The sequence below is a fragment of the Chanos chanos genome, chromosome 9 (assembly GCF_902362185.1).
Source record: "Chanos chanos chromosome 9, fChaCha1.1, whole genome shotgun sequence".
In the NCBI taxonomy this organism is placed as follows: domain Eukaryota; kingdom Metazoa; phylum Chordata; class Actinopteri; order Gonorynchiformes; family Chanidae; genus Chanos; species Chanos chanos.
Window position 1 is genome coordinate 8,744,448 of NC_044503.1, and position 23,096 is coordinate 8,767,543.

The 23,096-nt window shown below is 40.4% G+C and overlaps 2 protein-coding genes across 2 annotated transcripts; both read left to right on the forward strand.

Annotated features, from left to right (window-relative positions):
• The first annotated feature begins 6,669 nt into the window (after positions 1-6,669).
• Positions 6,670-14,256, forward strand: nexn (nexilin (F actin binding protein)). The gene is made up of 15 exons (XM_030784373.1): positions 6,670-6,756; positions 6,829-6,960; positions 7,230-7,421; positions 7,917-8,001; positions 8,133-8,281; positions 9,979-10,179; positions 10,418-10,597; positions 10,945-11,133; positions 11,317-11,508; positions 12,091-12,141; positions 12,546-12,740; positions 12,980-13,201; positions 13,347-13,535; positions 13,727-14,090; positions 14,243-14,256. The coding sequence occupies exons 1-15, from the start codon at positions 6,670-6,672 to the stop codon at positions 14,254-14,256; spliced, it is 2,442 nt and encodes an 813-aa protein (XP_030640233.1).
• Positions 14,257-15,610: 1,354 nt separating this feature from the next.
• mindy4 (MINDY lysine 48 deubiquitinase 4) lies at positions 15,611-23,096 on the forward strand. The gene is made up of 18 exons (XM_030784374.1): positions 15,611-15,670; positions 16,302-16,421; positions 16,725-16,801; positions 17,073-17,334; positions 17,479-17,738; positions 17,970-18,058; positions 18,341-18,453; positions 18,550-18,666; positions 18,761-18,849; positions 19,092-19,193; positions 19,294-19,357; positions 20,382-20,447; positions 21,146-21,213; positions 21,366-21,429; positions 21,591-21,752; positions 21,849-22,029; positions 22,625-22,709; positions 22,951-23,096. The coding sequence occupies exons 1-18, from the start codon at positions 15,611-15,613 to the stop codon at positions 22,997-22,999; spliced, it is 2,028 nt and encodes a 675-aa protein (XP_030640234.1). The 3' UTR covers positions 23,000-23,096.

Genomic DNA, 23,096 nt, shown 5'->3' on the forward strand with positions numbered 1-23,096 from the left:
ACTTTCAAGTAGCTATTGCTCTTGAGAAATTACGCTGCATTTTCATCCCAGGAGGGGAGTAATGGCTACTTTACCGTCAAAGCACTTCATCTTTTTGACTTGTAATCTCTGTGGAAGGTCATAGAATGTTCTTGGCTTCCTTTTAAAATCTACATTCACTAGTTTTTCCTCTTGTCATTTCAATCATGCAATATGCAAAAGTTGCAGGCTCACAAGGCTACATCATTTAAAGTGTTTATTATTATAGCTTATGTACAACCCGGGTCTTGTTCACTGGTTCCAATCTCTGACCCAGATCAAGATTCTGGATCATGAGAAAGTTATTTGGAATTGATAAGTCAACTGCCGTTCTGAACACATGGGCGCTGAGCCACTTCTCACTTGTCACAGGCCTTAATATAGCCTGTCACTGTAACTGATAGCACTGACATTAGTTATCTGTAAGCAGATATACAGAAGAAACAGAGGCTCCTTTAGAATTGGATCAAAGTTAGTGTTAGAGCATTAGCATTGTAAAATGAATGTATTGTCTTGTCATGTTCCGTTGTGAAATTTTTCTTTAGTTCAGGTCAAACTGCCCATTCTGCAAGTACTAAGTTATGAGAGGGGAATAACATTTGAATGTATTGTAGAGTGGCACTGCAGTATAGCTCAGACAGTGTAAACATATTGTGATCCATGTTTAAGTCGTCTATTTTTGAGATGTAGTCATCTGTAACGCAGCCAACACAAGTGCACAAATCAGTTGTTTAGGTTAGAGATTGTGATGCTACAGACCAACCAAGATAAATGACAGAGGATGTGTCTCATTAGAGTTGTGTCAAAAATAAATAAACCCAGATGAATAAGTGAGTTGCTGCATAAAACAGAATCATGAATCATCAGCTCTAATCCTTGTCTTATTCCTCATTCTGACAAACTTTCCATCCAGACGGCAGCTCTCTGGAAAACCCACACCTGTTGTGGCACTAGAGCACCCACATGGTGAACCTGACAGCTGAATTCCCTGAGAGCGCATTGCTAATTACACTCAAATTACAGCTGGGACTGTATGGCATGTAATTGTGACATTGCTGCTTCTGATGGGAGTTGTAGTCTTTTTCTCAAAACTCTGTAGTTCTTTGGGGTAGTGAGAGATCTAAGGACATTGGTATCTTAAAGAAAAGTTGACCTGCTTACCAACTTCTTAACTTATGTGATCAGAATGAAAAATTCACAGTGGTTGTTGTTTTTACATCAAATTTACATTTATTATTTCAATAAAAATGCACAACACATTGTCTCAATGACTGGTTTAATTGAAAGTTCTTATGTAACACAGGTCCTGAATATAAAATTCTGCCTCTACTACAGTACCACCACAGCTGCCTTCAAGAGCAGGACAGGTGTTTGGAAGCACAGGTCACAGTTCAGTCTCCCTGGGTTGTGACCTTTTGGATGATGGGTCACCAGTCCACGCGCACGTCTCTTTGTTGCATTTTTATTTTGCTTACTCAGCACTCTACAAGTCACTTTGTCCATTTTTTTTAGCCAGTTTTGGTCTACGAAGTTATCCCATAGAGGCAGAGGTCACTTTGTTTTATTATGAAAACATGAATCTGTAATTTTGTGTGTTTTTAAGGAGGTCGTTGTGTTTAACACATATGTGGTCAGGTGTATACAGTGAACTACAAAATTCTGTATTTTACCAGTATTTCTTGTGCTTTGCATTCGAGGAATATTTATTTAGACATCAAATGAAAATAAGTCAAAATCTCTTGAACACAGAAGTTTTACTTAATTGACACATACAATTTAACTCATGAAAACAGATCAAACGCACTTGAAGATATCAACTCAAGTCAGCTTATTCGAATGTAACCATTAGAGGGAGTAACACGCAGGAAAAGCAGTCTATCATGCAGACAACTCCATTACAAATCAGATGCTCTAGAACCTCCCGTCAATACTCTGCCTGAGAGAGGCTGTTAAGAAAATAAGTGAGAGAGAGAGAGAAAGATAGAGTGAAGCAGCGTGAGGCTATGGATTCACACCTCATTAACGAGCAGACTTAATTAGGTCTGTTCAGTGACCCAGTTATACCCTTAACTACTGGAATGAATTTAACCAAATATTTTGGCTGTGCCAAAAATGACGTAGACGTGAAATCAGCTAAGAGGACAGGTTAGGAGATAAATCACCTTTAGCACGCTGTTCATTTCTCACTGTTGTCACACATCAGTGCCTCTGAGTAGATCATTCTGGCCTTTGCCGCAGCAGACAGACAGGATGACAAACGCTGACACTTGCTTTCTGGCTGGAGCGGTGCAAGTGCCACGCGGTGGCAGCTGAAGCTGTAGCCAGACCACACCAGGCTAGCTGTCTCTATGGCGCTGATCTCTGCTCACAGGTGTAGGGGCTATTTCAGGCTCTCTCTCCCCTTGTCCCCGCTCGTCGGTAAGGCCCCCATCCGGGACCACGCTGTGTGGCTTTTAGATTCATGGAACTTCATCCATATCACCGTCATAGTAAAGGAGGAAAACACTTGCTGTCCCTATAGCAACTTCTTTTTGTTTTTTGTTTTTTTGTTTTTATCAGGGAATATAATTTCATTTGGAGTAAGAAAAATGTTCCAGTGTAAAAATAAAGTAGTTATTGTTAGTCATTGTTTACTCTGCGTGCTACACTATGGAACGACTACACTGTTCCATGGCCTCATCTATTTGTCTTAAACCTTTTTAGTTTACCTACATTGCTTGCTCTCCGAGTGAACCAGTGTTTGAGAGACGACCCAGTTCAGAGATGGATGCATAGTAGGCCTCAGCTCAAGTTACAGCTCACAGGGGCTCTTGCTTTCATACTAAGGGGGGTTTCCAAACATCTCTTAAAGGACCTGCACCTCCTCTAAATGCATTAACTTCTTTTCCTTTTGTTAAACGAACACTTTGGTCAAATGATGTAAAGAAAGGGACAGAAAATTCTATCATCGCTTTCATGAACATGTCTTGGTTTGATCCAGCATATTCTGACATACACTTGGCTTAAAATAAATTCAGTTTTCCGACACTGAACTTTGCCTTACACTTCTGTTATTATTATCATTTCGCATCGGCTTAGTGGATTAAATGAGTTCAGATGAGCATTCAAGATTGCAGTATTTGTGCTGAAATTTATTGCATCAGGATGAATTCATGAGTCATGTTGTGTTAGGAGGCCAGGGACTCACCAGCTGTGCTTAGTCAGATCAGATGCACAACTGTTTCCAAATCACAGTGTACCTGTATCCACTTTACCACTGGAGAGGAGACATCTCTTATAAAACCACTGTTACTGTTCTCTTATTGCAGGACAGCTGTATGTTTCTTTCTGTAGGTTAAAAAGGAAACAAAGACTAAGAGGTCTGTGCAAAGCACTTATAACACAAACGTCATGTTTTGTTTGATGACTATGAAGCCTTCATTAGATTGTTCCACATCATCAAGAACATTGCACACAAATGTTTGGCGCTTTGAGATAGCCAGTGTGGTTTATCACACAATGTTATGTGACAGTGATATGTGGGTCACTGCTGGCAAAATTAATGCCAGTCATTAGAGATAAGGCCTAGTGTCCCATGCAGACAACAACAGGCCAAGAGACAGAAATGCTTTTTGTAAATGGTTATTAAGAAAACTACAGTAAACCAGTCTTTATGTACCAAACTGAGCACTCAATTAATGCTCATGTAAACTCTTCATATGCTTGCCTATGAATATGAAATATGTCCGCGGGGTATCGTCACATTGTCCGAACCACGTCAAAATCCTTCTTACGGAACTTTTTGAGGCAACACAGTAAATGACTTTAGACCGCTTCACAATCCTCAGAGTGAAATTCGCAAAGACACATTGTTTACGTATTGGTAAATAAATAAGGCAGAGTAGTTGCACACAGAGAGAGACGGACAAATAGGAAAGACCGTGCGTGTGTAGTGCGACAGCTGAGGCTGTTGGTGGATCGCTTGGAATGCGGTAGACGGCCAGAGTAACGGTACTTTTATGGATAGCGCTAAACGCTTAGTAACTTCACTCATTCGACTTTGAGTCCTCGCGCAGAGAACGGAATAGCCTCGTGTCTACACCTTGGGAATTTGGATTTGCCCTTTGTGTTATCTCAGGAACCTCCATTCTGAGAAAATCTTATGAAAGACAGAGGGAGGATATTGCTTAGTAAGAGGTAATGCATTTAAAAATTATTATTATTATTTTTATTATTTTAGTTTTCATCATTAAAGAACCCATGTCTTTGATGAGGATGCCTAGGTTATCACAGAAATATTAAAATATTTTTTTTCTTTTAGTGTTGCCAGTGCAAAACAGTTTCATGAAAATTTGTTTTCTGCAAGAAATGGAAATGCTGCTTAGCTGCATTCAAAGAACAAACGTTAGATGCAACCAAATTACAAATCTGTGTAGGACATAAGTGAGAATTTTAATGAAAGATATCTGTGTAATAATTTAGATCTTCATTTCCACTGCTTGAAAGAGAAATTGCTTTACTTTGTCAGAGAGAAACAGAAACTTACACAAAAGCAGATAAATTAGTTTAATTAAATATGTGCTGGGAAATATGTTACATATAACGTATTATGTTTTTTTTTCTTTTTTCTTTTTTTAACAAAGACAAGGTGGCTTTCATTTTCAATAAACTATCACAATATTTGGTGACAGCTGAATTTGCTTACGTTAGCCAGAAATAGGTAGAAACTTCCACAGGCCTGTATTTATAGGTTAAGTGTGATTCAGAAGGCAGGTCAACTAATCTTGGACAAATGTTGAGTGGACAGATCAGACCTTTTCCAGTATCCAGATGTCGGCTGGGTCTCAAAGATGCTGGAGATGAATCATATCATTTGATGTGCAGTGACAGAGTTTGTGTGACATTTTAAATGTCTAAATCTCGCTGAATGATACTCAGTAAATATACACATACAATGAGTCCAACTAGTCTCTGAACTAAACTCTGGGCAGAATAACTGTTTCGACTACATTTAGGTCCAGAGGGAAATGCTGCCGGTAGTGAACTCTTGATTCTAGACGCTTCAGTTACTGTTGAACTCCCTCAACACCCTTGCTAATGGTTTAATTAAGCATACCCATTAAGAACTTTACAGAAGCAAAGCTTATGATAACATTCAATTATTTAGATTGTTCCACTACAAAAGTATTTTGCCCAGGCCCTCCTTAGAGGACCACGGTGACTATCCTAAACTGTGAACACGACGGATTCTGTAGTATCTGTTCAAGTGGTTAAACACACTAAACCTCAGGAAGATAAGTGCACAATAAAGAATGTGAAAGTAGAAAATACAGGAAACAAAATCGATAACTTCTATGGCAGAACTTTTCTGCATGTTCATCCTGCTCTGAAACAGCAGAATAACATCATATGGTTAAGTAAGGAGACTTGATTAGATACCATAGTGTCAGCATTTCCTCCATAAGAGCATCAGGTTGCAGTTTGTGAAATATGGGTTATGACTGTTAGACAGTTTTAAAACTGAACAGTTGATGGAAATGTCAGCGATGCACACATCATACTTTGTAGGGTTATTAGTAGAGGTCGTAATAAAATGGTAATATGGACCAACCCAGTGTATGTTATCCAAAATGGAATTGTGGTATATGCCATATTTCCGCAGTGGTCTACCTTACATAAATGTGTATTTTACTCGTAGGAGAGAACCTAAAGGGTTATAGATGATCTGAACTCACTAAAACACAATAAGACTGGCGAGGATGCTGATCCAGATTATAAATATACTGTACGGCGTTTTTATTTCACTCTCTGTGGTGTAGTATTGCACTCTGAGAAATGAGATACCCCTTTGAGGAGGAAAAACACCTAGAAATGTCCTCCGCGGTGCTCTGGGCCATTATGTCAAGGGGCTGAAGTGTACCGTGTGGGTGCTGCTGACCGACCTCCCCTCCAGCCGGCCGCATAACTCTCATCCAAAATAGCCGTGATCACATGTCCCGGACACAGAAGTGGGATATAATTAGGGTCTGGATATTGTGCTGTGTCCCATCCCGATGAGGGCAGTCCTCCACCGCCCCCCCCCCCCCCTCTCCCCTCCAAAACCCAACCCCCCACTTCCTCCACTTGTATCTTCTGACATTGTAACAAATGTCTTACTGAAAGTTCTTTAACTCTTCATCTGTACTAAATACTACATTTTTTTCACAACTTATTTTTGTGGGTGCAAGTGACTACGTTTTCGCTTCTACCAGGATGTAAACACAGATCTGATAAACTCATGCAGTCTCTTATAGCTCAGTGTAGCAGTGTTCACACCTCAGACTTTACAAGGAACTAAAACCTGTCCAGTTTCCTGTGATTCTGTCATCGTCTCCAATTTCAAAATACAAACAAGACTATAATCACACTCTGAATACCAAATCAATAAAAAAAAATTCTGAAAAAAAAACTCTTAGAGAGATACTGACTGTAGCCTATATTTCTCATGCTTAGACAATTGCTCAATATAGACCTCTCTCCTTATTTAGGCTTCATCAAAGGATTTCACCATAGGCCCTGTCATCGTGTCTAAGAGGAGAAAACATGACCGATGTGGCAAGCATGACCGATGTGGTGGACCAGAACAATGTAGGAGACATGACCGATGTGGGCTGCATGACTGAAGAAGCAGATATGAACGGTGTGTCAGATATAACTGAAGAGACTAAGTCTGCCAAAGAGACAGAAGAACCGACCAAAGAGACGAATCAGTCCGAAGACGTGACAGAGAAGTCTGAAAAGGGAACCAAGAGATCCAGAAAAGATTCAAAGAAGTCTGCCAAGGAAAACAAGAGTGATGACGTACAGAAGAATAATGTGGCTAATGTGACAGAGATAACAAGCCTGAAAGATTTGGGAAATATCGGCGATGAGTCACAAGAAAAAGATTTGACAAACATGTCTGATGTGGCAATGAAACAAGAGGTAAGGAAGTTGATCACCTTAAGTAACCTCGATTTTGACACAGAGTACAGGTCGGGTATCACCTCGTATCTTTCATGCAGAGTGCCTTATTAAACATCGACCCCCTTTAAATAGACTTAAGGTTATTTCTACTCTGCTGTGTTTTCCTTTCATGTCAGAACTTTGTTTTGATACCTTATCTTAACTATATTAGCTTCTGCTTTAAATATCTTATCTTAACTATTCTTTTTTTTTTTTTTTTGTACCGCCATTTACTGGTCACACTACAGAAACTGCTCAGTACATCTAAGCCAGTGCAGCGAAGCTATGTGCCCAAACTGGGGAAGGGGGATGTTAAGAATAAATTTGAGGCCATGCAGAAGGCCAGGGAGGATCGTAATAGGAAAAGGAGTGAGGACGAGAGAAAGAAACGGAAGGATCAGTACGTCAAAGAGAGAGAGTGGAGCCGACGGAAGCAGCAGGTCAACGCTCAGACTTCATTAGCCTTGCTGATGTGCCCTTCCTGATATATAGTTTACAAGCACATTTGCATGCCTGTTCAAATCACAGCATGTGCGCCATTGCATTGCATTGCAGACTGACACATCAGTTGTCATCTGGATGTTAGTTTGTGATTTGCTTCTACTAAATAACAACTCAGACTGATTCGGAGCATTTAAAGTGATACACACACACGGAATCCATTAAAAAGACCGGCCGGTTAATCGGTTAAACATCCGTCAATGGCATGTCTGTGATGACCCCCCACTGCCTGTTCAGTGTTTTGATCCTTGCCCTTGACACACTGAGGAGCTCCAATCAGCAAGCCTGTAGCGGGTCATGTGTGCCTGCTCTTACAAGGATTAGGCCCCAAGGCTTGCTGGTACCAGCATGGCTTCTGAGGTGGCAATCGTGTAAAGCAGATGATCCCAGATAAACCCTAACCTCACGGCAACTCTGTGTCTGATCCGTCGCAGATAAAAGAACTCCTCGCCTCCAGCGATGAAGAGGAAGAGGTGAAACCAGCCAAAGTAGAGAAAACATACGTTCCTAAAATTACAGGTAGGTCACCAAGGGAAGTCGAACAGTTTGGGTTTGCTGTCTTGAGGATGCGTAGGGGAGACGATCCTGTTTCAGTCATTGCGCTCTAATCTCGTTAGGGTGACCAAAATGTTGGTTATGCTTGTCCACAGGCAGCGTGAAGGGGAAATTCGCTGAGATGGAGAAACAGAGGCAGGAAGAAGAGAGAAAGAGAACAGAGGAAGAGAGAAAAAAGCGTGCAGCTCAAGAAGCCATGGAGAAGGCCAAGATCCAAAAGGAGCTCGCCAAGAAAGCCGAGGAGGTAAGCCAAAGCATGGAGAAAACATTAGCTCCCGGAAATATGGAAGAGAGTTTAGTATTCCGCTCAAATATTCGATTTTGCAACTGGGGAGAGCATTGTTTCAAATGTTTGTTCAATCATTCAGGTAATACACTTCTACCAGCCCGATGAATTATTTTAAGTACTATATCAAAGCTTTATCTATTCTGTGGATTAAATGAAAATCCCACAGAAGAGCGGAATGGAGTTCCAACTAATCCAGGTTATTCTCAAGCTTGGCCCTTGATGTTGGCTCTGACTACGTAAATGGGGTTTTCTCCCATTCCCTGGACAGAAACAAGAATTGTTGCATGAGTTTTAAGGACGGTTCTGGACATATTGTTTACACTCTCCTGAACAAGCTTTTCTGTTGTACGGTCCACAACCCTAGTTGAGAGACAGCTAAAGAGTCCAAGAAAGGACTTAAAATAACGCTATGACATTATACTGGCAAACCATACTTAGTACATGCCATTTGAATGTTGGTCCTCCGGGTGTCTCTAATGGAGGTCTAGGCTTATAGGTCTTTTAGATGAACCCTCACAGAACTATTGCTAGCTTCAGGTATTCACACCTATTCTGCAGTCAAAGAGGTGTATTAGCTCAGAGTGTTCAAGTGGAACCAGTAAACTATGAAAATGGTCATTGATAAATCTAGATAGAAAGAGTCTCATATCTTTTGAAGCAGTCATATCTAAGTGTTGTGCGTTAAAATCACTTGTTTCTGTCTGTTAGAGTGGAGAGTGAGTGGGAGGAGGTTGGGTATAATTGTGTTCTCTGTTTGAGTTCTACAATCGTTAAAATAAATAGCAATGGAGATGAGTTGGTAATTAATGATTAAATTAATGTTAATATCAGGTGAATAAACAGAGATTTATTTTTGAAACTCTATGGTAACTCTTAAAAATATGAAAATGTTCATGTCATGTCAAAATTCTAAAGTCTAATGACAATTTTTTGAAGTGAATTCATCTGGAGCCATGTAGGTCAACAAGCATTGACCAATAAGCAACCTGAAGTAAGTGCTACAGTTAGTTTGACCAGATTACAACAGCTCTTAAAATGTCCATTGTCCCCTTGTAACCAGTCTATGTTATCCATAAACAATGTGGGTTTGACGTTGTATGTTAATTTTAGTGCTATGGCACAGATCAGAGACCTGAAACTGGTGCCAATAAAACTGCCAAGTGTGGACAACATGTGACAGGCAACTGTTTCCCACACCACTCACTGACTAAATTTGCCTCTCTCCAGCAGCACTTTCTGACAAAATTAGAAACTCCTATCTCCTTCTAGTTCAGAGCAAATGGAAACAGTCAGGCCATAAGAATGTCCTCTGTCGACTGCTCTTATCTGAAGTCTGTCTGAGAGAGAATCCGTTATTATGGCTTCGGGTTGTCTTTCTGTACTTTTATCACACGTAGATACTTCTGTTTACCCACTGGTTACATATACAACTGAATCACAACCCACAGAGTACATTTCATGAGTTTAGCAATGAGTTTAGTTTAAAGATAACGAAAAACAATGAAAAATGGTTCATGTGGAAGAATTTGTAAACGTTTCTGCTTGATTTGATCTCATAACTTTCATATGATCTATACATCTGACAATTGATTTTTCACCAAAAACGTCTTTGTATGGTCCTGACAATGGTTATTTCTTATATCTGAACGCAGGAAGGGGACGATACCATTCTGGTAAGGGTGGTTCCAGCAAAGCCCCACAAAAATCCAGGCAAGATCAAGATCAACTTTGAAGACATGGAGAAGAGTAGAGAGGAGGAGCTGAAGAAGAAGTCTGAGGAGGAGAAAAAGAAGAGATACGATGAACACAGGCGCTCTTTCCGCGAGGCCAAGCGACGCTCCATTGTCTCACAGGTAACACGCACGTCAGGGGACCCAGGCAGGGAAGCAGACAATGACTATGACCTCAGAAGTTTCTAACAACATAGATCAGTGAGGAATGGGGACAATAGATTTGGAGAAAACACAACATCATCTGATATTTGCAGCATTTTGACCTGATACGTGAAATGTAAATGTTTATGGTGCCTCAGTGTCATTGTTCAGTAATATAAAAAGAGGAGTAAAGTGAATGTGGCCTCACTGTTTAAAGCAAGAAGATGAAGATGCTCCACCCAAAGAGAAGGAGCAGGTAACCCCTGGCAAACTGAAGCTGACATTTGAGGAACAAGAGAAAGAGCGTCAGGAACAGCAGAGAAAGCAAGCTGAGGAGGAAGCCAGACGTCGTCTGAAGGAGGAGAAGAAAGCATTCGAGGAAGCCAAACTGGGGATGGTAGGAGTTCTTTTCACAGCATTGACATTGTATATGGAACATAGAACGTTACACATTAAGCATTTGACACATTAGGCATTTACACACATACAGGGAAATATTCAAATCATTGCAAAAAGTTGTCGAATTATGTTTGCCCCAACAATGCAGGGAATAATGTCTTCCTATTCTTCCTATTCCTATTCTAACTTATTCAGGAAATCCCATAATAATGGGAATAATCTGTCCTATCACCTACATTTACTGTGATGTGATCCAGTGCAGAGCGTGAATAGAAAACATTTGTGCATAGGCCTTTAGTCAAAAATAATTGGTGTTGACTGTGTTTTTTTTTTTTTAAATTGCAGGCTCAGGATGATGATGAGGAGCAGAGTGTTCAGGGCGATAAAGAGGAGTTCAGACCAGGCAAGCTCAGACTGAGCTTTGAGGAACTGGAGAGACAGAGATTGGAGGAGGAGCAAAAACGAGTGGAAGAGGAGAGGAGGAGACGCATCGAGGAGGAGAGGAAGGCCTTTGCCGAGGCCAGGAAGAGCATGGTTAGTGAAGCTCCACAAATGAATTGAAGGAGATGATCTAAGATCACCGAGGAACTGACTCTAAAAGCCAGAACTAAGACTCACTGTTATCAGGGATTATTTTGGTCACAAAGTTCAAACAATTTTTTTACATCAACCATTGTAAACATCAGTGGTTTTAATTCTCTAAATGTGTTTTTTCAGGTTATAGATGATGACGATGACATCTTGTTGGCCATGATGAGCTCAGATGGAACTAAGCCTGGCAAACTGGCCATCAGCTTTGAGGAGCTTGAACGTCAGAGACGCGAGGAGGAACAGCGGAAGAAGGAAGAGGAGGCCAAACGTCGGCTGGAGGAGGAGAAAAGACTCTTTGCTGAGGCTCGCAAGAACATGGTAGGGCAAAATGAACAATGTTTCATAGTTGCATGGACTTGGCTATTTGTCAGTGTCCTGCGCTAACTGCAATTCAGCAACGACACCAATATAAAGACAAGGCCATATGATAACTTCTCCTGCTCCTGTAGTCTTTGTGAATTAAGTATCTTTGGACTTTAGCTTATAATGGCTGAACAGAATGTTAAGTAGATTTTTGAGTGTACAGTTTAACCAAGTGGTTGGAATGTTATACATTTTTAAATTTACAATGTAACATATGGATGGAATCTTATATATTTTTGAGTATACAATGTAACCAAGTGGATGGAATCTTATACATTTTTGAGTATACATTGTAGCCAAGTGGATAGAATGTTGCATGGTGAATGTGTTGCGCTCTGCTTTATATCTGATATCATCTGAGCACATCTGAAAAGTCAATGTATTTCAGCTAACATCAATTAGGGTTTTTTTTTTGGTTTTTCAGTTACCTAATGCATTTCACAATGTCTAATATCACCATACAATCATCTAATATTTGTATGAATGTGCTCAAATGGTATTCTATGCCATGCTTCTCTGTCAAATTGTGTCTTCAAGAGCCCTGTCCTGGATCAGGAAAAATCTATGACTGGATATGGAGAAGGAGAAGTAAGACACTTTTTCAAATGAAGATTCTTTTAAAAATAGCAAATTACCATAAGAGCTTGAGGAGAATTCTTACACTCATATTTGCGCAAAAAGAGCTTGCATAGATAGCCTACATGTCATACTTGCTTACTGGTCTATTGTGTATGAGGAGCTTTCTGCTATCTTAATGTATACTTACCCATGTTTCCTCATTGAATTGAATGGTGATGTGCATGAAACTGCAAACTATGTCTGGGGATTCTTATGTGATTAGACTTTTTTGGTTTCAGTCTATTATACATGTGTAGGCCTATACGATAGGACTATACATCAACTTAAGTTATTTTGACTTGTAAAAAAGGAGTGTTCTGACTGAATTGCTTACTGTTGTGGTAATGTGAATACGTCAAATGCTCCGCCCACAGGTGCTCGATGAAGATCAAGAGATGGTAAAGAGTGAGTCTCAGGAAGCGTTGCATCCTGGGAAACTGGAAATCAACTTTGAAGAGATGCTGAGGATGAAGGAAGAGGCGGAGAGGAAACGCAAAGAGGAGGCACGTCGCAAGAAACTGGAAATGGAAAAGAAAGAGTTTGAGCAGCTCCGACAAGAGATGGGAGAGGTCAGTATCACACGCCCCTCAAATATGCCATGCATGGACTTGATTTGGGTGTTCTATGGATTTTGTATGGATATCATATTTAAGATGCGCACGTGCGAAAGTATTCGTAACTCTTTAGCTAATGGCAGGATAACTGCAGCTGACTAGGATCATTTTATAGTAGTATATTTTATATTCTTAAACTTAGGTTCAGCTGACATTCTGTTCTGAGATTTGTTTTTTTGGGGGTTTTTTTTCAGGAAGAGATCAACGAAAGCTCGGGCATAGTCAGCACAGAGTACGAAGAGCTGACAAAGCTGAAGAGAACCGGCTCCATCCAGGCCAAGAACTTGAAATCGAAGTTTGAGAAAATAAAGCAGCTTACCGAAGAAGAGATCCAGAAAAAGATTGAAGAGGAGAGAGCCAAGAGGAAGGCCATGGATCTGGAGATAAAAGAGAGGGAGGCTGAGCGGTGCCAGGAGGTACGGTCACGCTCTGCTGATCACAGCACATTTCATTCAGAATTAAAAGTGAGATATTTAAAGCCGCTGCCCGAACCTTAGAATCATTTGACATCAGCACCTCTCATGGGTTTCATTTGAACATTCGTGGTTTTCGTTCTCACAGGACGATGAGGAGGACAAAGGAAGCCCGGTTAAAGTGGAGGACGCTCCATTCAGGCAGAAGGTGGACATGCGAGCACGGTTTGAGCAAATGGCGAAGGCGAGAGAGGAGGAACAGAGGAGACGAATTGAGGAGCAGAAATTACAGAGGATGCAATTTGAGCAACAAGAGATTGATGCAGCTCTTCAAAAAGTAAATCTTGTGTGGACCCCGTTGTTCGAGAGCTAACCTGTGTGCGGACATCTCTAAACCCGAACACTGTTAATGCATGACAGAGCTGCATGGATTTGAAGGTTGCTTTGTTTTTTTTTGTTTTTTTTATGTTATTGTTTTTTATGTACTTGTGAAATGGGTGAAATGGGTTTTGTCATGTGTTTTATTAGAAAAAGGAGGAAGAAGAAGAGGAAGAGGGAAGCATTATCAATGGCTCCGCAGCCTATGAGGATGAGGAGGACCATGCTAGGTCAGGTGCTCCCTGGTTTAAAAAGCCGTTGAAAAACCAGTCGGTGGTAGACGGCGAGCCAGTCCGGTTCACTGTGAAAATTACCGGTGAGCCTAAGCCCGAGGTCACCTGGTGGTTTGAGGGCGAGATGCTTCAAGACTGTGAGGACTATCAGTACATAGAGAGGGGTGAGACCTACTGCCTCTACCTGCCAGAGACCTTCCCAGAGGATGAGGGAGAGTACATGTGCAAAGCCGTTAACAGCCGGGGCACAGCCGCCAGCACCTGTATTCTCACCATCGAAAGTAAGCCCCAGTCCGACCGAGTGTGTGCATGCTGACTTTTTTTTTTTTCTCTCTCTCATCCCTCTGCCAACCATAAGGGGATCGCATGCTCCTCCTTTTCATTGGTTTACCCCGTTTTTCATCTGGTTAATGAACCTTTTTGTCTTTTCCAGCCGAGGACTACTGATACTCTTTCCCCTCCGGAACTTTCCCTGTCTTTTGTTTCTTTTGTAAAAACTTCATATCTCATGGTAGGGCCAAACACGGAGGAAGCAACAGGATTTATTTTGCTTTTCCTCCCGAGGATACACACTATGATAAATATAAAAATTTTGTTTACATATTGCTCACTACAAGGCTGCACATACTGTCAATACAAGCGCTCAGTGTAGGAATAAATTTGTGCCAAAACAGAAAAAAATGTTCTCATGAACTATTGCTGTTAAACAGAATTTGTTGAAAGCTTTAAACTGAAGCTTGTTTATAGAGTAACATCATATGGACAACTGGATCCTGGAGAAAGTTTTCCTTAGCCATATTAGGAACAATAAAGCAATACTTTTCACAAGAGTTTGACAGATATTTTCTGAAGTTTTTATTATTGAGATGCATTGGACAGCATCTAAGATGTTGTATACCTACTGAAACTTCTTCTTAGGCTCACATCTTTTTCCATTTTGTGATTTAAATATTTGAAGATTTTGATTAAAATGTAAAACCTAAATGAAAGTTTTCATTTCCCTAAATGTTTTTCATGTTGAATACAAATGTTTATCTAGTGGACACTGTGCTATGTTCTGCTTTAGTAAAAAGAATGGTTTTAGGCCAGTCAAAATATTTGTGAAATGTAAAAATAATAAAACAAAATGATAAAACACAGTTCAGACCTTGGTGTAGTTATTCTTTTCAAGTTTTAGAATTGTTCCTTTAGTTCCGACAGCAAGTGGATTTCAGATTCTTCTGTAATAAAGTAACAATTTCTTAACATAGTTCATGGCATAAAAGGTCAGATTCATGATTATGTTTATTTTATTTATTAATGGGTAAACTATAGTGGGATTACACACACTGGGGATCACTGTTCTTTCCAGTTCAGCATTCCTTATATCCATTTTTGTCCCGTGGACATCCATGAAGAGCTTTCTCATCTTAGTGGCCGTACCACATTTTCTCCGCACGGTGGAGCAGTTATCTCATCTATCCATGTGGACGACCACAGCTGACTGTATATATCCATGGAAACAAACCTTTCAAACGTGAGGAGGACGTAAAGCTCCGAATAGGTAGATAAATCCAGGCCGTTTAACGAAGAATTCTTCTTAAAACCTCCGTTCAGTATCACCATGTCTGGAAGCTACTGTATATGCCTGAGGGTCCATCCAGTAAAGCGTATGCTAAAAGTATTCGTTTTGTGATAAGGCTCGAGAGGGCCGCTAGCAGACGTCGCTTTTTAAACGCTAGTCTCTTTTCCACTGGTTGCTGATAGCTAGCTAGCTAACCAAACACATCATTGCCTTTTACACGGTTTACCTTTATCTACAATGGGAAAAGTTGTGGAGGAAGTTGCTGCATCCCTAGTTCGGGAGTATCTTAGTCGGAAGGTGAGTGACAAACAGTAACCATAATTTACCAATACTTTCATTCATACATTACGTAGAAACAGCTAATCAGCTAGGTTAGATTTTGTAAACAAACGAGTTTCAAGTTAGCTAGTCAACTAACTAATTGACAAAACATAGAAACTAGCAGTGTAAACACATTTAATTAAAGCATTGGTGCACCAGCCACCCTATCTGTCCAAATACAAATGTCAACGACCTAAGTTATAAACCTCTTTGCTTACCTGCAGTAAAGGAAAAGTTATCAAACTGGTAAATTCAGCGTTAAGTCTCGTGCAGAAACCTTGAATTTTTTTTTACCTCGAGTGGATGCTATTGCCAGCTTGACAGTTGTCAAACAACTTTTCGACATTATACATTTCACAGATCAGTGGTGTAACTGCGCGCACACAGTTTGAAGTATTTTAAGAGTTATCTATCTATCTATCTGTCTATCTATCTATCTATCTATCTATGTGTGTGCCTGTATTTGCGCCTGCTCGGTGTACATATCTGTGCGTATATACGTAACAGTGTATTTCGACATATTTTCTTTGTGAAATGGGATACAGAATTGCTGCAGAACTAACAACTCCAATTTTACATTAAGGAACAATGCCACCTATTCTTGCAGGGTCTGAAGCGGACGATAGCATGTATGGATGGGGAGTTTCCGCGTACGGACTCAAGCATTAACAACAGATCAGATTTGCGCAGGGTCCTTTGTCTTGAGGATCTTTATAAAAAGAATAAGGTATGAGCTGATGCAAAATAATAAATAACTTGTAGCTGGATAAGTTGCTCTGGATTCAGTGGGAATGGGTCTCCTCTCTCTGTGGTCCCTCTCAAGATTTCTTACATTTTTTCCCTATTACAACTGGGTTTTTGGGGAGTTTTTTCTTGCCCGCTATGAGAATTAAATCAGTGGGCGCTCTCCTGTTGTGGGCATGTAAAGCCCTGAGAGACTTTAAACAATGATATTTGGCTCTAAATAAACTTGAACTTGGCTTAACTTAAATGCCTTTTCATTTTTTTTTCTTCTTTTTTTTTTCTTAAGTCTCAAGAGTATCCGTTTAGGTCACTGTTGGAGATAATGGTTAAGGAGCAAATTGAAAGACATGGGGATGCCAAAGGGTACGAGAAAGGTGAAAATCATCATTTCTCAACAGAGCAGAATTTAGTGAAGTCTGCAGTGACTTCGCCAGTCATCCAGAATGACAAATCACGTGTGATGTCAGATGGAAGCGGTACAGATTTTCCCCAATGCAATTATGTCACTTCAAGGTACTTCTGAACACTTTAACAAATTCCTCATTACATCTTTGTTCTTGTACGCTGTCACGCAGACGAAGCAAACTCCTGAAAACCCTCAAGAGATTTATTTTTCAACATTTTTTTTTTTCAGGTCGCTTGTCAGCAGCCGCCCGTTTCAGTTTGATTCCCAGTCAACAGAGATGCACCCACCCAAGGGCGGTAAGAGCTTCGATATGTCTTCTGAGAGTGAGAGGAACAACCGCTCGCCATTACTCAGCCGAGATAGTCACTCCTCATCAACCAGAGTTGAACTGCTCCCAGACAAAAAGCCCACAGACACAGACAGCCAGAGGAACAGAACCGGTCGAATGAGACGGGGCGTGATGGCTGGCCCTGTCTCTAGCTCAGTCCAGGTACAGATTGTACTTCATGCCTGACGGGGTTTATCAGCTACTCAGCAAAACATACTCACGTGTTATTGCCCTAATGTGGTTGTTAAGATCCTAAGTCAGTGCTTTGAACGCAGGCACTATGACACCGTCTCTTTTTTCCTTCAGGACGGTAACAAAAGACGCCCGGTCCGAAAAAGCGGGATCTCCCTTCCTCCTCAGTCAAAGGACGAAGTTAACAGAGAGGATAAGGATGGGTCAGATCGGGCGTCTCAGGCCAACGCTTTAGGCATGACGTTCACATTCACAGAGTCTCGTGCCACTGCGCTGTCTGAAAGAGCCGACAAACTGCCTTTTCACTCACGAGGTCACAGAACAGACAGAGATGGGTTTGAAGGAGCACAGAGGACTGCATCCCAAGCTCCCAAGTAATCGTCTTAGAATTTGGCTTGCGTTTGCATCGCTCTCCTATTAAAAGTTCCGCCTCAGTAGTTAGTCACTTGTGTTGTGCTTTCAAGGTGCGCGTTCATATCAAACGTAGCTTATTAGCAGTTATTAATATCACGTATATCCCGCATTGTTTGGCTGCTGTGCACTGTTTGTGTTGTAAACGGCTCGGGCTGTGCTTTTAATACCCCGAGTTTACTGCGCTATACCAGTTCACTCAAGAGGGTCATTTATTCTAATTGCAGAGATAACTCAGGCGCCACCCAGAGAGCTGATCTTCACATGTCCTCTATGGTTCTAGGTAGTGTATTTATAATGCTCACAGTGTATGTTTGCCAGCTGGCTCAAACATTCGAAATTAATTAATTACTTTGATTTCTCAGTATTGTTTTTGTTTTGGCCAGAAAATCCATGGACGCTGTATTTATTAATCAGAATTCTGTCTACTTTTGTATGATGAAATGTTCCTTAGTGACCAGCTGAAATAGTGTGTTTTGTAATGTACATATAATTAACCAGTTGAAAAGTGAAATGATTTTGTGAGTTCAGAATGCTTTTTATTAATACATCTGTGGATTCGCAGATGATGTCGATGATGAAGAGGATTTACGTGAAGTTTCCAGAATACCTGTCAGCAGCATATCTTCACTACAGCTTAACTGGGATAAACATCCTATGGATCAGCAAACTGCAACTGTAAGCGTGCTCTTTAAAGATCGTCTTTAAGTTGTCTGAATCCAAACTGTGTTTTGATTTTGAACCAATAAAATATTTTTGTCTGGTGTGACACAGGCTCTGAAGGAGCTCTTATTTGGCTCTGCAATGCGTTGTTTCAACACAGAGTGGAAGTGCCAGAGTTTTTCCTTCTCGGATGCACCAGGCCTGAGATATGGGATTATACAGAAAAAGGTATGTTGAATCTTACGTACGCGAGAACAGTAATTCTGTATAATGACCAGAGAATGGTCAGCGAATATTGGCACTGTTTTTTTTTTTTCTCTAGGGCGGCCCATGTGGAGTGCTTGCGTCAGTCCAGGCCTGCGTTCTTCAAAAACTGCTGTTTGAAAAGACAAACACTGCTTCTATGACTCAGTGAGGCTTTCACCTCTAGATTAATCCCTTTTAATATCACTTAGCAGAAGTGAATAGTATTGTTTACGATTTTCTGATATTATTTAATGCCTTTCGAATAATATTAATAAGATTTGCTTAGTTTTTTGTGCGTAATTCCCTGACAACTTTATGTTTTATTAGGTGAACAAACCACATTTTACCGTTGAACAGATGTCACTTGAAAGTAGGGCATATAAACATTTGCACTTAAACGTTTTCAGCAGGTTACACTTTTCAAACAGCGCAAGGACAAAGTGCCTCTCTCTAGCTGCAGCTGAAATATTGTGGAGAGCTGGAGACAGGAAAAAAGCCACTGTCGCAACGTATGTATACCACAGATGAAAGGACAGTATACAACTTATAGATATATATTATATATTAGTAAGAGCGTATTACTTAGCACTTTTTACCTGTTAACCACAGCTTGTCTGGAAGAAGCCATTTCACTCCAGCGGGACACTACAAATCAGAAGGCGTTCTGGAAATGGTAAATGAATTCCATATCATCTTCTCCTCGCTCTTCCCAGGCTTGAATACTTCAGTGTCTGAAATGTACATGGCGTTACTTGCTTCCAGGTGCCTGTGTCGCTCTCTGTGCCGTGCAAACACGTTCAGGGATTCGTTCCGTAGCTTTAGTCCATGAGCCGTCCGTAAAACATACACATATGTTTTACGTTTTAAAAGTAGATCACACATCGTTAGAGCAATTAGGAATGAACAAAGGTCAGACACGGTCTTGGTACAAAAGATGGACACAGTCAGTATACGTTATATCAATCGCACTTCTAATTAAAACTCTTACCGAAGCTCACAGGTCACGGTTCCTGTTCATGATACAGTAAGAATTTTGGGGGGGGGCTTGTGCACAGCTTTCACCTCTCTTTCAGACTGTATGAGGCCATCTCATTGAGGGGGGGGGGGGCTTGTGCAGAGCTTTCTCCTCTCTTTCAGACTGTATGAGGCCATCTCATGATCTCTTGAAAAACTGTTCAAATACAAAGTTACCGGCTCTTAACTGCCTATCGCATGACCTTGAGTTTTAGCCCGTGTGAGTGATGCAAGCAATGCTAGATTTTTCCCAAATGCCTCTCAACTTCCTCCTTTTTGGCTTATTCACTCTTTGCCACTCCACCTAATAGCTGAGGTGTGATAGGCACACTGGTGGATACTGGATGCTGTTGAATCATCCGCCTGGAAGCTACACTTCGGTATTGGTTGAAGTGGGCTCATTATGTGTGAAGTGTTTTTGAGCTGACAGAACCACTGCAAATGCAGCCCATCACGTAACCACAATGTTCCAAAGCCTATACGTGTATAAGCACTCCACTCTGCCTGCATCACTGGACAGGAATTTGAAATAAAACCTGATCCTCTTGCACATGCAGACAAAGTTGTGCACTTTATTCTAAGCCTTTCTGATGAAGAATTTTGATTTTTTTTTTTTGTCTTGTGTATATATATATATTGTGTCTCTCTTGAAAAATGTTCTTTCTTTCTTTCTTTTTTTGTAGGTCACTTGCATTAATGTTGAAACCTTGGAGGAGTTAAAATTGCTCCTTGAACAGCATATACATCAGGTAAAACATGAAAAGTGTAACGTCATTCAGGGTGAACTTTAAACTCGACTCTGAGGTTGAATTGGTTGAACTGGTTTAATTCTGTCATGCAGTTGTGCCGTGCTGGTAGGATTTGGATTTCCGCCTATATTTTTTAATTTTGTAAGTTATAATATGTTGGATAAAGACGTGACAACACATCAAATTGTCTTGGACAACACAGTACGGATGTAGAATTATTTTTTTTGTCGTCCTATTACATTAATGGCTAGGCAGATGTAGCAGCTAATTGAGACATAAAGCTATTAAAAATGAAAACAGATCCTACAGGCCAGCCAAACAAATCAACAGTTTTCTAATGAACCATCATTACAAAGGCATAGAGTCCATCCAGCCGCCCTTTTTAAATTCAATGACTATTTTTAAAAAATTTGTCACTTTTCTTTTTGTTTGTCATTAAAAACAGGTACATTTATGTGTTGTATAATCGAAAATACAGTATGTGTAATACAGTAAACAAGCAGTAATTATTCTAATGTACATCAAGGTATATTTAAATGTACGTCATTGATGACTGTGAGTTTGCATCAGGCTTAACCTTTTAGCCTTATCATGTGTTCAGCCTATGAAATGCAGATTGCCCTTGATTAATCCAGCAGACGTTTCCCCCTGTATCTCATTTCCTGAGGACTGACTCATGATTCATGTCATTCGTTTAGTTTGAGTCTGGTCCCTATGGCTGCGTCTTGCTCACCCTCTCTGTTATTCTCTCCAGATCGATCGACGCGTGAGTTTCTGTTTTGTCTTTGCTCTTTAAGGAAAAAAAAAAAAAAACACAAACAAACAAAAGATTGGGAGATTTGATCTAATTCAATAACGCTCCGCTTACTTACATAGGCTAATTATATTAATTTGTGACCTGTTTGTCTGTGTATTCAGGGTGAAGAAAGACATGGATGTTTCTACATCCACTCTTATTGGAGCTCATGGCTACTGCACACAGGTATCTGCTCTGTGCTGTTCAAACAGTGAAATCAATTTAAATGACTGCAGTGCTCCAAACAGATTCAATTATTCACTGTGTTCCCTGCATTACTTTTACTGTGACAAGGTCTGACTCTGGTGGATTTACCTATAGCCCTTTTTTGTACGTTTCTCTGAAAGGAACTGGTCAATCTGTTGCTCTGTGGGCAAGCCGTTTCAAACGTCTTCAACAACGACATGACACTCGACTCTGGCAATGGGAACGGTACCCTACTGAAGGGAGTCAAATCCCGTTGTGACATTGGACTGCTGTCCTTATTCGAGCATTACAATATTTGCAAGGTAAAGATCTTTTCAAGATGCTGCATCCTGCGTGCATGTATCCGTTCCCATGTCAAAAGCAGTGCGCAAAGCAAATGTTATTGGGTTCTTTTTAAGGTTGGCACTTACCTGAAAACTCCCAAGTACCCCATCTGGGTGGTTTGCAGTGAGAGCCATTTTAGTGTTCTCTTCTCCCTGGATGAAGAACTGGTAACTGCTCAGTGGCATGAGGAAGAATTTGATCTTTACTACTACGACGGCCTGGCCAACCAGCAGGAACCAATCCAATTAACCATAAGTGAGTTTTGGTTGTAGCTTGCTTTTATTCAGCCGATTCTGTAAAATATAACACTGCGGTTACAGAAACATCAGTGCTAGAAAATTATAACATAAAATATTAGGCTTTGTAATGTTTCAGGTATAACCTGCTCCGGATACACAAAATGAGTTATGCTGAGCATAGTGTGTTGGGACTTTTTTTCGAGTGTGATTAATACAGTTTCTTTTTTAAATCGGTTAGAAAGTTATAGAACATCTCCTATATTGCTGCTAGCGGCCTGTTGTAGTCTTTCCTTTAAAGGGAGTGGAACATGGCATGTAAAAATGCAAGCAGCAATACAGACACGAATTTTGTCATAAGAGAAGCAGAGAAATGAAATAAAACCCTACCAAATATATGCTTTACACTGTTTTGCAAATCAGGGATAATATTAAAGGCTGCTCCTCTATAGCAAAGCCTCATTCAGAACCTAACTCAGATGTTTTAATCTTCTTCTCTGTTGTGGTTATTAGAGTGTATAATACAGAGTGTCATTTCTGTGGGAAAATTCTGGTAAGACTAAGTAGTTTGGCATGTTTTAGTTTGGATTTTTACATTCTTTCTCTCTTATCAGGTATAAATACTGCCGAGAGACTGGTTCCCTCTGAGGACGCTGACCCAGACCTTGTTCCTCCACTTGAACTTTGCATCAGAACAAAGTAAGTTCGCTTCAGCTGCATCTTTGCACCACTCTCACAGGGCCACGCTGACCTTCTCCAGTTATGATTTCATTGCATATTTTGCTTTGTTGATTTTCTAACATCAAATTGCATGATATTATGAGATCCCATTTCCAGTGGTGTTGTTAAAGGAAAATAGGAGAAACCGTATTGGACTAATGATTACGTTATTAACAAGGTTATAACTGGTGTTTGTGTTTTTTTTTTTTTTTTTTTTCAGGTGGAAAGGTGCAGTTGTGAACTGGAATGACACTGAGCCCATTCTGTAATTGATAGGACAGAGTTTTATCCTGTCTACAGCAGTTCCAGTTCTTCTGGCCATGACTGAGACAAACACGTCCAGTGTTGTAACATATCCTGTAATAA

What these genes read in the sequence shown, in the direction of transcription:
- nexn (XM_030784373.1), top strand. Translation starts at nt 6,670, where the DNA reads ATGAACGGTGTGTCAGATATAACTGAAGAGACTAAGTCTGCCAAAGAG. An exon ending in AGGAAGCCAAACTGGGGATG is followed by an intron (nt 10,598 to 10,944) that starts GTAGGAGTTCTT and finishes TTTAAATTGCAG; the next exon opens with GCTCAGGATGATGATGAGGA. An exon ending in CCGAGGCCAGGAAGAGCATG is followed by an intron (nt 11,134 to 11,316) that starts GTTAGTGAAGCT and finishes GTGTTTTTTCAG; the next exon opens with GTTATAGATGATGACGATGA.
- mindy4 (XM_030784374.1), top strand. Translation starts at nt 15,611, where the DNA reads ATGGGAAAAGTTGTGGAGGAAGTTGCTGCATCCCTAGTTCGGGAGTAT. An exon ending in AACACTGCTTCTATGACTCA is followed by an intron (nt 18,850 to 19,091) that starts GTGAGGCTTTCA and finishes AAACGTTTTCAG; the next exon opens with CAGGTTACACTTTTCAAACA. An exon ending in AAAAAAGCCACTGTCGCAAC is followed by an intron (nt 19,194 to 19,293) that starts GTATGTATACCA and finishes TGTTAACCACAG; the next exon opens with CTTGTCTGGAAGAAGCCATT.